General features: G+C 33.1%; 1 protein-coding gene and 1 pseudogene across 2 annotated transcripts; both read left to right on the plus strand.

Moving 5' to 3' along the window:
* The first annotated feature begins 1,996 nt into the window (after nt 1-1,996).
* Nucleotides 1,997-3,772, plus strand: LOC133796807 (desmethyl-deoxy-podophyllotoxin synthase-like; annotated as a pseudogene).
* Nucleotides 3,773-5,236: 1,464 nt separating this feature from the next.
* Nucleotides 5,237-10,129, plus strand: LOC133796808 (uncharacterized). Of its 2 annotated transcripts, none has more exons than XM_062234472.1 (10): nt 5,237-5,467; nt 6,074-6,177; nt 6,989-7,120; nt 7,334-7,407; nt 7,503-7,608; nt 8,424-8,543; nt 8,824-8,888; nt 8,979-9,077; nt 9,484-9,583; nt 9,778-10,129. In XM_062234472.1, exons 1-10 carry the CDS (start codon nt 5,242-5,244, stop codon nt 9,838-9,840), a joined length of 1,089 nt encoding a protein of 362 aa, XP_062090456.1. In that variant the 5' UTR covers nt 5,237-5,241; the 3' UTR covers nt 9,841-10,129. The 2 variants fall into 2 exon arrangements, with proteins under 2 accessions (XP_062090456.1, XP_062090457.1); XM_062234473.1 differs by having other exon boundaries at nt 5,238-5,467; nt 8,424-8,492.
* The last annotated feature ends 3,099 nt before the right edge of the window (nt 10,130-13,228 follow it).

The following is a 13,228-nucleotide window of genomic DNA, read 5'->3' on the forward strand; positions in this document are numbered from 1 at the left end:
AACCACTTGCTTTAAAATTTAAACCGCAAGCCTTAAATGGCTTAGATCAAATGTTTCATGGCATTTTGTTTGGTAAATTGTAGACACCCCAGCTAAGTTTGAAAAGTTCAGCTACTTGGCTAAAATCAAAGCTTGAAGGTTCCAAGGAAGAATTGAAGGCTAAAGAAAATTATTTGAGCAAGCTGGAAAGGAGCTATGCAAAATTTAATGACTTGCTTGTTGCATAGACAAACATACTAAAATCAAAAATTGAGAAATATTGAAGATAAAATAATTCTTGCCAATTCAAAACCCTTTACTTTGGGTGATAAGGTTAGATTGCTTGTTCACCTACAATGTGCAATAACATATGCCAAAGCTAGTAAAGACAAACAAATCCTTCTGTATTCTACAATAGCTGAGCAGTGAGGGCAGAGAAGCCAGACAAAGGAGTTTTCATTGGAGGGGCGGGAGATTCTACCACTGGAGCATTTCTGTGAGAAGTGTCGGAAGGCATTGAAGAATCAAGAAAGTAAAAGAATCAAGGGAAAGCTGAAGAAGAGGATTAATGTTTTTGGCTCATAGCATTTTAAAGAATAGAAAGTGTTTGATAAAAGCTCTGATCAAGTAATGGATTGAGCTTTTGAGCTTTGTATAATATCTTTATCCAAACCCAGCCAAATGTAAACAGAACAAACTCAGAATAATACACCAAAACAATTTTTTAACAGCTTTATCCAAACACAGTTGTTCATTTATGTAAACAGTTATATAAAAACAAACTCTAAATTAATTTAACAGAACCTTAGTATAATATCTAACATAATCATGCCAATCAACGAAAGCTTTCATTGAGTTCAAGCTACAGACCTTCAACTTTAATGTCAGAATAAAATCTAATTTATATGTATGATTGTACAGTTCAAAAAAATTTTAAAAAAATAAAATTTGTTTGTTTGTCAAGGAGTAGCTGTCGAACATGAAAAACTTACTCAAGGCCAAAGACAAATACTTGAGTTTCATTTGTATTGAATTTTATAAATATATGGTGATGATGGTATGATGACAATTGTATTCATTATGTATAAGAGAGATATATATCACAGACATTTTCACAAACACATGGCATACATCACAGTATATACAGTAAGAATTTATTTCGAATAAAGATGCAACAAAACATACATTAACAAAGGCTATGAATCTATAATAATCATTTATATATTACTGAAATATAAACATATATTAAGCATAGTTCACGTGAAAAAGTAATGAATCAAACTTCAAACAGCTCTTATGTCAATATCTCAGTAAAAAAAAAATCCTATTCCTATAACTATACCAGCAGTGGAGGCGCGGTGGAGGTGTGGTGGCTTCGTGGTGGAGCTGTGGTGGCAGAACCGTGGTTGTAGAACGTCGTAGAAGGTTATGGTGTCAATGACTCTATTGATGACAATGGCAAAGCTGCGGTGGACGTGTGGTGACGTTGTGGTGGAGTTGTGTTGGTTTCGTGGTGGAGTTGTGGTGGTACAGTGCTGATCATGGAGGCTAGGATTGATTGGCAAGGTGTTAGAGAAAATGGTAATGGTCAAGGGCATTTTTGGAAGTGTGGGGGAAAAAATGGGTAAAATTAAACAAAATATAATTAGAGGGTAATTTTAGTTAACTAATCATATAAGTGGCTAGTTTTCAACAAATCCCATCTTTTTTAGAATTATGGGCCGAATTTGATATAATTTTAAAACACCAATTGATAGTTTTGCTAAAATAAGCTAAATATAAAAATGCTGACAGATGCTCTAAAATAAATACTTATTATATTTGTATATCAAATCCACATAATTTATTATTATTACTACTTTTTAAATAATTCCATTTTGACCAAGACTTCTCAAAGTATTACCACATTCATCCATTCAAAAAAAGTATTGTCCCATTTATGATCAAATTATTTTTAGACACAAAGTCTCATCTATCTTAATAAATAATGGCACCCAATCTTGATCAACCAAGCAATCAGCACATAACGACTGCTGGTCTATTTATTTCACAAATCCTCTTCTCTGCAACGGTAGGTTCAACTTCTCCTCTTTCCATTACTGAATCGAACCAAACCAAGATGACCACTCTTCCTCTTTTTCCATTTTTCTCTTCGATCTTAGCTTGTCTTCTCTTCATGTTTATGATACTAAAACTAACAGGGAAAAGAACTCAAACTCGACTACCTGGCCCTTGGAAGCTACCCATCATAGGAAATCTTCACAACTTTGTAGTTGTAGGTGACTATTCTCTTCCCCATCGTGCCTTGAGAAACTTAGCCAAAAAATATGGACCCTTTATGCACCTTAAGCTAGGTGAAATCTCCCTTATTGTGGTTACTTCCGCAGAGACCACAAAAGAAGTATTGAGAAACCATGACGGTGTCTTTAGTCAAAGGTCACTTGCCTCTCCGGAGGCCAATATGTATGCTTCTAGGGGCTTAATCTTTTCTCCTTATGGAGATTATTGGAGGCAGCTGAGAAGAGTTTGCACTCAAGAATTGCTTAGTCCTAAGCGTGTGAAGTCGTTTCAATCAATCAGAGAAGAAGAGGTGTGTAATCTGATTGAAGATGTTAATTCACATAAAGGGTCACTTATCAATCTTTCTGAGAAGATATTTTCCTTGACGTATTCGATCACAGCAAGGGCTGCTTTTGGTAACAAATGCAACGAACAACAAGTTTTTATAGAGCTTGTCAAGGAGGGTTCAAAGATTGCTGCAGGTTTCAATGTTTGTGATTTGTTCCCTTCTCAAAGTTGGCTTCGTTGGATTAGTGGTACAGAAGAAAAACTTAAGAAAAATATTCAGAAAACTGACCAAATACTTGAAACCATCATTCTCAACCATAAAGAAGATAAGGCAACAAGGATGGATAAGGATGTAGCTGAGGAGACTCTACTAGATGTCCTTTTTAATGCTCAAGGAAATAATCATGGCGACCATGATTTTTCTTTGGACACAAGAAATATCAAAGCAGTTATCCTGGTTAGTTTGTTTTTAAAGAAAGAAAGATATATAATTTACATGAGTGATTCTGAGAATAAATTTTGATTATATACTCAGGACATGTTTGTAGCTGGGGGAGAGACATCATCGACAGTTGTGGAGTGGGCAACGGCAGAGATGATAAAGAATCCAACTGTGATGAAGAAGGCACAAGAGGAGGTGAGGCAAGTGTTTGGAGGAAAAGAAAATGTTGAGGAGGAAAATCTCAATCAACTAGAGTTCTTAGACATGATCATAAAAGAAACTCTTAGACTACACCCTCCTGTGGTTTTGGTCCCAAGAGAATCTGGAGAGAGTTGTGTGATTTATGGGTACCAAATGGCTGAGAAAACCAAATTAGTTGTCAACACATGGGCAATGGGGAGAGACCCCAAGTACTGGACTGATCCAGAAAAGTTCTACCCTGAGAGATTTCATGAGTTGTACTGATTTCAAGGGCAATGATTTTGAGTTCATTCCATTTGGTGCTGGAAGAAGGATGTGTCCTGGCATATTCTTTGCCTTGGCTGATATTAAACTTCCTCTGGCACAGTTGTTGTTCCATTTTGATTGGAAACTGGCTGATGGGATCAACCATGAGAGTTTGGACATGAATGAAAGTTTAGGCTTGTCTGTTAGAAGAAAAATGGATCTGTACTTGATTCCAATTCCCTATGTACGCTAAATAGACTATAGACTACATTTTCTTGTCTTAGTCCATGGATGTCATACCATCTTAAATATGAAAAAAAGGTATCTGTTTTTTTTGTGTGGAGTTTAGACATGAATATGTTACAAATGAATAAAACAATTTGCTAGAATGTAATTACTAGAAAGTGTTTGAAAAAAGTCATGTCAAAAGCAAACCTCATCGTTCGGTATGGCCTTTGGAAATTTTAAACACATCATAATGTGAAATTTTTTAGTTCTTTCCATCTAATGTAAATTAAATGCATCAATGATATTAGTTGATCAAGTTCTGCATTGTTAAAGAGAGTTATATAATGAAAGTTTTAATGCATTGGTTTCCAAAAATGAGAGATCTCTACTTCCACAAATCTGGGTTATAGTCTCACTCTCACCAATTAACACAAGTGAAAATGTTAACAATGCAATAAATTTTGAGTTGCAATTAAAATAAAATAAAGTAGCTGTAATATTATAGGAACACATTTTTTTCTCCCATACAAAATATGCACATATGTCATATATTTAAACAATGTCAAAGTGAGATCATATATTTTTTTTTCAAAAAAATAATAATTTATCACATTAATGTGTATACATTTTGAATTTGTCTCCACACTGAATAAATTGAAAAAAAAAACAAAATACAAAAGGCTGCAACACAAATAGAATGTTGTGGATATTCGATCCTTAATTTTTTTTATGTTTCTTTCTAAATTTAAAATAGAATGTAGTAGACAATGGAATATATTATTTAATAAATTGACACTGAAAAATCACTTAAACATACAAAAAAATTATTTATATGTATGTATTTATTAGCTATAACACCTTAAAATAAAATAAAAAAATCCCTCAAAAAATATATATTTAATTTTTTTACTGTATTATCCACATTTTTAATTGTATTTAACATGCGCATTTATATTTTGATGTGATTATGTATATTCAAATGTCATCAATTCAGTACACAGATATTTTTTTTAAAATTTTAAAATTAAAACACAGAAACAAGTTGTTAGTGTAATTTTAGTATTTAAAAGAAAAAAAAAGAACAATTTAGCCCTCACTTTAAGTTCCATGAGAGTAAGAGCATCGTCAGAATTGATGAGAAAAATTAGTTAATTTTAAAAAATATAGAGAAAAATAGTAAAAATGAGCTTCTAATATCTACGCTAAATTTGAGTTATTTTATACATTTTTTAACCTTAATGAATATTATTATTCTACATAGACAATTATTTACTGAGTAAAAATTATTTTATTATTTCTTTATCTTTTTATATAAATTATATTTTATTTTGTTTTTTTCTTTATTTTTTAGTATTTTTAGTAAATAAAAAATAATATTTAAATAATATATAGAAAATATAAAAAAGAAATAGATAAGCTGATGTAATGAAAAAATTTGATCTAATATTAAAAAAAAAAAGTTTTGGGGATGTATTTGAAAAAAAAAAATAGAGCAGAACTCTAAGAAACTGAATAAAATATTTAAAAAAAAAAAAAAAAAAAGAAGAAATAAAAAAAAAAATATTGGTACTAAACTAATGAGCTCAACCGAGGACACGGCCTTTTCCAACCAAAAGAACCCCTGGGGTGAGCGAGCGAGCAACGGCCATTCAGCCATGGCTGCCAATAGCTTCAGATTACCGACCTTGCTAAGAAGAGCTTCTCATGCTTTTAAACCCACTCCTTCCCTGCATTCAAATCAGAATCTCTCTTCCTATTGCACCCTCTTGTCTCCTCCTCTCCCTACTCCTTTGGTTTCCTCAGGTACATTACATACCCCTTTTACTTGATATTTATATATTCGTAATATAACAGTTCAATATTGATAAAATGAGAGAGTGACCAATTCGTATTCCTTTTAGGAGAATTTGGTCTCTTTATTGAACCCTTATGACGATTTTATTTTAATAAATAGTGAATATTGCTCATGAATTAAGCTTCGTATGGTGTCTGATTTGCAGTTGTTAATGGTGGAGTCTGGTTTTGACAATATATGCATGTATATATATGTAAATAGCCATAGTGAACAAGCTCTAGCCTCTAGCTTAAGGTGAAGCTACAAAGATTGAGCTCTAATAATATAGATGACCTTAGATTGAACTCAAGTTCAGCATAACTATATGGAGGGAGCTCAACTTTGAATAAGCTTCTCAAAGCACACTTGGAATATCAAGTCCAGCAGTTTTATCCAATCCTTTTTCAAGTTTTGGGAGTTGTATTAGCTGAGTAAATAAGAATTAAGAACTCATTTACGTTAGACCTTTCCGTTTTAGTTCACACACAATACAATCAGTGTATATTACTTGAACAACTAGTTTTTGCATTGTTCACTTCACATGTTAAGGTTTGTCATTTGTGATATGGCTTCAGGAATATGCCACATACCACAAGCTATAAAGGGGGACGTTGATGTCTTACTCAATGGAGTGGCAGACAAAAACACTGTTGAAGAAGTGAAGCATATTCTAGAAATGGTATTATCTTTATTTAATATGGTCTTGTCACTTTTTCCTGCTACAACATATTAGTGTTGATAAAGGCTTTGTATCTTTTCACAGTGTAAAGCTTAATTTTCTTTATGCAAATTTGTGCGTCTTTGACAATTTCGGTTGCTGGTTGTTAACAGTGAGAATGTGAGATGTTTCTGTCAGTTGTTTCTTGTTGATACATGTAAACGAATATACTACTTATAAATTGTGTTAAAGAACCTGACGAATTCAGTGAGATGCTGCTGATATGTTAGCTAGTGAGTTTACTAAGAATCTTGGCATGTGTGGTTTAAAGTGCTTGCTGAGTTTGGGGTCTCTTGGTGTATGTCTTCCTCTTGTTCTCAATTGTTGTTTTTGTGTGAGTTAGAGGGAGGAAAGAGGATGGCTCGTTTGTGGCAGAGTACTGGGTTGGCGACTTTTTGGGCAATTTGGCTGTAGAGAAATAGTAGGATTTTTGAAGACGCTTCTTGCACAGTGGAGGTTCTTTGGGATAAGATCAAGTTCTGTGTTGGCACTTGGGTGTATAGATCAAGACGTTTTGAGGAGGTTTTTTTTTTGGATCTTTGTAGGGAGTGGGGTAGTTTGTGGCTGTAACAGCTTATGGGGAGTGGGGGTCGTTGTGTGTTTTCTTGGCCTTGTTTTATATTTTTGTTACCACGGTATTCCTCCGCCATAAATGAGGGCTCTCAATGTTATTGAGAGGAGGTCAGTCATTGACCTCTGTCTCTTTTTCAAAAAAAAAGAAAAGAAATTCAAACACTTTCTCGCTTTTTCTGACTTTGTAAATCGACTGTAGGCTAGACGAGCATCTTCAAGAAGAGAAGTTGTCCACACAAATTTTCTCACCCCTCCAGTGATGAAGGAGTCAATGCTAGCATTGGAAAACCTTGCTGATGTGGAAGCAATTGCTCAGGGTGGATATCCACAGGTTATTTTAATTTTACCAGTTTCTACTCAATCTTGTAATCTTTCTAACTGTGATGTCTATAACTGCAATTGCTATTTGCTATAACTGATTAATTTTCTCAGTTTATCACAAGGGATTTTTTCCCTTCTCTTGTAGCTTAGTATGAATGACCTTGGAGCAGTTGCCTGCTTGAATCTGAAATCGTTATATTCATCAATATGTCAAATTCTCTAGGCTGAACGCTGCCGGATTTCCATTGGACAACCAGAACTACTAACAAGTGATCCAGACATAGTGGCAGCATTGAGGTTAAGTAATAAATACAAAAAATTAGGCTGTCATAGTTTCTTATTTAAATACTCTCAGTCTGCTTATTTGTGTTCTTTTTGTATATATTTTCCAGTATCACAGGAAACTTTGGGTTTCAATCTTATTCTCATGGTGACTTCCTTGGCTCAATTCTTGGTACAGGGATTTCTAGAGATAGGCTTGGTGATATACTATTGCAGGTATGTTCCCCTCTAAGAACTGCTTTCCAATGAAATTAATGGATGCTCTGCCTTTTTATTTACTGCGATTGTTGAATTTACAAATCATAATTATGTTTTATGCTTTCAGTTTTCAACAATAAATTTAATGAGTCTTTACCATGGACCTGCACCAAATGCAGGAATTATTAATATACTTATCACCATATTGACTGTATATGATAAATAAACTACAGGATGAAATATCAGTGCTTTTAATGTCAAGTAACTCATAAACTTGAGTGATAAACAGAACATCTCTCTAAAAATCTTTTGATGTCCTTAACCTATTTGTGGTACATCATCAGAAGTTTTCTACGTTAGGGTTTATTCCTGTCTCTGTATCTCACCTTTCTACACAACACACTAAACAACAGTATCTAATGCTTTGCCTGCTAAATCAAGTAAGGTTTCTTTAGTCTAGATTAAGAATCAGAACTATCCACATGACATTGTCGCTCTACATTTAACTTGTATAACTCCAAATACTTTAACAAGGACGTGAAGTCAGAGCTTAAAACTTGTGATATTGATACAAGATCTTGCTGCATAGAAATATTTATAATATATCCAAAAGATGGGTTGATATTCAATTATTTGTTTCTGGCTGTTGGATGGAGCCAGTATTCAATTAGAATTCAGTAGGTTATCAGTCATGATAGTTAATTCTTCTATTCTTACTACAAGAAAGATATCATCAATTTTTAGCCTGTATATACTTGACTATCGATCATGGCTTCTTGTCCTTTTGGGTTAAAAAAATTAATCTTTTTCTACTATGTTTTTTCTTCTGCCAGGGGGAGAGGGGAGCTCAGATAATTATTGACCCGGAACTTGTTGATTTTCTTATATCAGCACTTGATAAGGCAATGTCACTCCCTAAGAAAGACTTATATGTTGTACTAAATATATTAAGGGTACAAACTGAGTACTTCTAAGATTTCATACATCTTGGGTCGTGTTTGTTGTTCTTTCATACAACACAGCAAAAGGTATATCCAAAACAAGACTGGGACAAGACAATCTAGCATGAGAAAATGAAAGGGAATGTTCTCGTTATTTGACAACATCTCCTCCTGATAAATAAAATGGGAAATCTATTTGTGCATTGGGCTATATAGATCTATTAGCTTTCACTATGTTACTAATCTAAATCATTTCTCATTTTGGTTCCTTAAAAAAGAATTCTTTCTGCAGGTTGGTAGAGTTCCGGTATCTTGTACAAAGATACCATTAGAAGCTATTGAGTACGAACCACCAAGGTTACAAATCATTGCATTAATCAATACTTTATTCCATGTCATCCATTTTATCTCGGATCAACTGCAATACAAATTGTTTTCTGTTTGCAGTACCAAGTCATTCAAAACCATAGAGGCGTCACTAAGGCTGGATGCTCTTGCTAGTGCAGGATTTAAAATGTCACGGTCAAAACTTGTTGACCTAATCAGGTGCATTATTTCTACTCACGTATAATCCCTTAAACAGTGGTCTTTGTTTCTTCCAGTGATCTTTGAATTGATTAACTTAATATTTTGATTGTGCGGCTTGAATTTTCTTTTGCCATTTACCTGTGGCCTATCTTTTGCCAACTCTTCTATAGTCTCCTACACACTTTAACACAATTAAGTTGGCCTTAATTTTATAACTTTATTGCTTAATAATATTATAGTCTACAACAATTCTAATGCTGAAACAAACTTTACAGAAAATGTAAATACACCATAAACAAGGAACAAGTCTTCTTTTCTATTTCATTAATCAACCATCTTGACATAGTGAAATAAACTAGGACAATAATTGCTCATCTTATGGCATAATAGCAATACACTTCTCTGAAGTTCTCATTCTGTGTAGTAACGGGGATGTGCGTGTCAACTGGTCCCCTAATACAAAAAATGGAACAACACTCAAGACTGGTGATGTTGTCTCAGTAAGTGGGAAAGGAAGACTAAAGGTAATTTTTCAACATCAACAAAACTTCTGTTGGGAATGACTTAAATCTATGTAGAAGTAGCACCAAAACTTCTTTAACTGGCCTTATTCTTTTGTTTCGGATAACGATTATATCTTATTCTATCATCTCCCATATCCATGTTACTTATCATCATTGATTTGGTGTCTTAGATGTTCCAATTTTTATTGATTCAGATCGGAGAAATTAATTCTACAAAGAAGGGAAAGTTTGCTGTTGAGCTCATTCGTTATCTCTAAGCCTCCTTCGTTCAGATTTGGCAAGTGTGACTGTGTGAGATCATATTCATCGTATAATTCTTTCCTATATGTCGTGTTGCAAATGTAAAGGTCAGTAGAAATCATGTCAAAAGTTGACAATCATTTTCAAGGTCTAGTCTCAACCTCATCCTTTGAGCAAAAAGAACCGGAGAGACAGGTGATTCTTTATAGAAATGTTACATGGACTTTTGTATATTGTGTTATGATTTTTTGTAATTTATGATTCTAATGTTCTTTACAAAATATGCTAATTTAAATTGTCTTATCATGACCTTTTCTACTAAACTTGTGTCCCAACATTAGAAATGTCGTGTGTAAGCATTACTAATTTGTTATGAAATACTATCAAACATTCATTCAAACCATTATTTCATATTTTGAAAAAATATTTGGCAGAAGAAGATTAAACAATTGGAATACTTTCCAAAAGAAGATTATTCAACAAGTCTTTAATATTTAATTTTGAAAATTTTGAGAGAAAATGAGCTATTTGGAATGCAATGTAGAATAATAATACATGAAATGAGGCAATTCGAAGAACATTTATTTGTCTTGTTTTTCGTTTTAACCTATTATGAGAGTGGCTAAAAACAAGTAACAATTAATTATATTGAACTAGTCAATACTTGCACATTTTAATTAAATTTACATATTAGAATATTTCAAGTTGAATATATTTTATATTTAATTAAAATTAAATATATATTCCAATGAATTGGCATGATGAGTCTTTTTTTATTTTTTATTAAAGTATATTAGATGACAATTCCATCAAATTTGGTCATTTATTTATGGTTAAAAACTATTTTAGACCATGTGTTTTGCAAAAATTATCAATCGGATACTCTATTTTGTTAAATGACAATTCGCACTATGCGTTTTGCAAAATGGAACAAAATAGTATCCTGGACCAAGTTTTGGTCAAATATTTTTTGAATATGACCAAAATACCTTCGAGTTTTATTAATTAATGAATCAATTATATAATTAAAAATACATATTAAATAAAAATGATATAAATTGATTTTAAAATAAAAAATAATTAAAAACATATAAAAATTTAATTAAGTATTTTTTAAAAGAAAAATAAAAAATTAAAATCTATTTCTCTGTCATCAATCTCCGTCGTTCTCTCTCTTCTTGTAAGCCCTAGCCAGGAGCCACCATCCATCTCTCCAATCTCTATCCACCAACTGCAGTCGCCTAGACCCACCCCACCAATCGCAGTTGTCCATACCCATCGCCGAGAAGCCGCCTAGATTAGTGAGTTCCAGCCACCATGGGAATTAATAACAATGCTAAATAGCTAGAACGATACCAACTACAAACTTGTAGTGGGAACAATTTTTTTACAGAAGAAGAAATCGAAGTGGAAACACAAATCCCACCATAGCTAATCAAGAAGATTTTTTTTTGTTGGAGGGTGTCGTTTTTGGGTCATGCTTGATTTGGGTAATTTACTAGAGTATCTTTTATTTGGGTCTTTTGATATCTTCTATTAACAACCCAATCTTCACCAAGAAACTCTCTTAAAGTGAGAACCAAAGTATAACACTTTTCCTTGTATCTTTGGAAAAATGTTCTTCCTCATTAGCTTTCAAGTGTTAATTACTCATAGTGATCTTTTGTCAACCACCATATCATTATGTGGGCATTATTAGAGATTCTGAAATTAGCTGTCTTGCAGATTTGACTTAAAATAAGTAGTGATGCATTATCTTTGCTTCTTTCATCGCAATATGGCACAATGTTTTTTATTGTTTTGCTTAGTTATAACTATTACACACCTAAGGAAATTTGACTATGTTTTGAAGATATATTTTCTTTTACTTTTTCTTTCGCTATTTGATAAGTGGTCTTGACCAACAATATGAAGGAAAGCCATTGCCTCAATTGCAGCTTAATTATTCACTAGAACATATTTGATATACAATGACTCCCTACAATGTCTTACACCAATGATGTAAGACATTAAAACTTATCAGGGATTTTAAATGTCTGATGGTAGGAGACATTTAAAGTTTTTATTAATGGCTACAATTGGAAGACATTAAAAACGGTGGAAGACGTTGAAAACATGCTGGATACGTGGTCAGGGGGACATCCAACGTCTCCCACTGGGAGACGTGGGACACGTGGCACGTCTCCAGTGGGAGACGTTGGATGTCCCCCTGGCATTAATAAAGCTTGCTAGCTCACTTCTTCCTCCTTCGTCGAGTTATAGAGAGCATTTTCACGAATTGGGGCTGCATTTTTTAGGGTTTTAAGGTAAGCTTTTATCAATTTTCATGAATTTTAGTTAATTATTTTGAAAAAAAAATCATAGGTTTAGTATTAAGATGAGTAATATATATGATTTTGTGTTAGTTTTACATTTTTATGCGTTTTTTTTCTATAGATTATAGGATTTCTTAGTTTTTCCATGGTAGGTTTCTATAGATTGTAGGATTTCTTAGTTTTTTTTTTAATTTAACCTATCACATTGTATAGATTTCATTAGAGTATATATGTTTATGATTTTTTGAAATTCCGTTTTTAGTAATTACCAAATTAATTAAACTATTTGAATTAATTAAAGTGCGGAATGGTAATTAACTGTTTACACAGATTCCAGTTCTGTCGGGACAGAATCCGAACTTATCACAACAAATACTGAACACAATAAAAGGACAGTGCAAAACAATAAAGAACACAACGAATTTTTACAAGGTTCAGAAACTCTTTCGGATAACCTACTCCTTGGGGCCACACCCAGAGAATAAAACCAATTAATAAAGAATCACAAGTGCAAAATATTGACTTAAACAAAACAAGACTTCCTCTTGAGATTTGCCGCAACTTTGTTGTACTTCTCTTCACTAATCTGATCTTGATTAAAACGCTCAACCACTTGAACTCCCTTCAATGGCCAGCGAGTGCTTGCATCCTTCCGACGCAAGGCTTGTAAAAATCTTCTCCCGAAGACTATAAACGTTGTGTTCAAATTACAATGTGTATTCACTCATGAACATGATATAAACTCACCACTAAAAACTAAACACACATATTTCTAAAAGATCACGTGAATACTTATGATCTTGAATACAAAGAGGAACTCTCACAAATAATGCATCTAAGAGTTCACTTTTCTCACTGCCTTTAGAGCCCTATTTATAGAGTCATTTTTTGTGCTCATAAAGGCTGAGAAAGAATTCTTCTAATAAAGGCAAGAATAATTGAAGATATTCTTGATTGATGAAGAGTTGCCTTTTTTAGAAGATGTTGATCCGACAGATACGATTTTGGTGGGGACAGCTCAGACCTGTGTCGGATCCAAAACAAGCTCAAAAAGGAAACAACAATTAATGATATTAAGGATCCAGTTTCT

The sequence above is a fragment of the Humulus lupulus genome, chromosome 8, assembly GCF_963169125.1.
Source record: "Humulus lupulus chromosome 8, drHumLupu1.1, whole genome shotgun sequence".
In the NCBI taxonomy this organism is placed as follows: Eukaryota; Viridiplantae; Streptophyta; class Magnoliopsida; order Rosales; family Cannabaceae; genus Humulus; species Humulus lupulus.

Excerpts from the sequence above, each read along its gene's own strand:
- LOC133796808 (XM_062234472.1), top strand. The coding sequence starts at position 5,242 with ATGAGCTCAACCGAGGACACGGCCTTTTCCAACCAAAAGAACCCCTGG. Across the intron at positions 7,609-8,423 it reads TTGGTGATATACTATTGCAG|GGGGAGAGGGGAGCTCAGAT; the intron begins GTATGTTCCCCT and ends TTCTTCTGCCAG. Across the intron at positions 8,544-8,823 it reads TTGTACTAAATATATTAAGG|GTTGGTAGAGTTCCGGTATC; the intron begins GTACAAACTGAG and ends TTCTTTCTGCAG.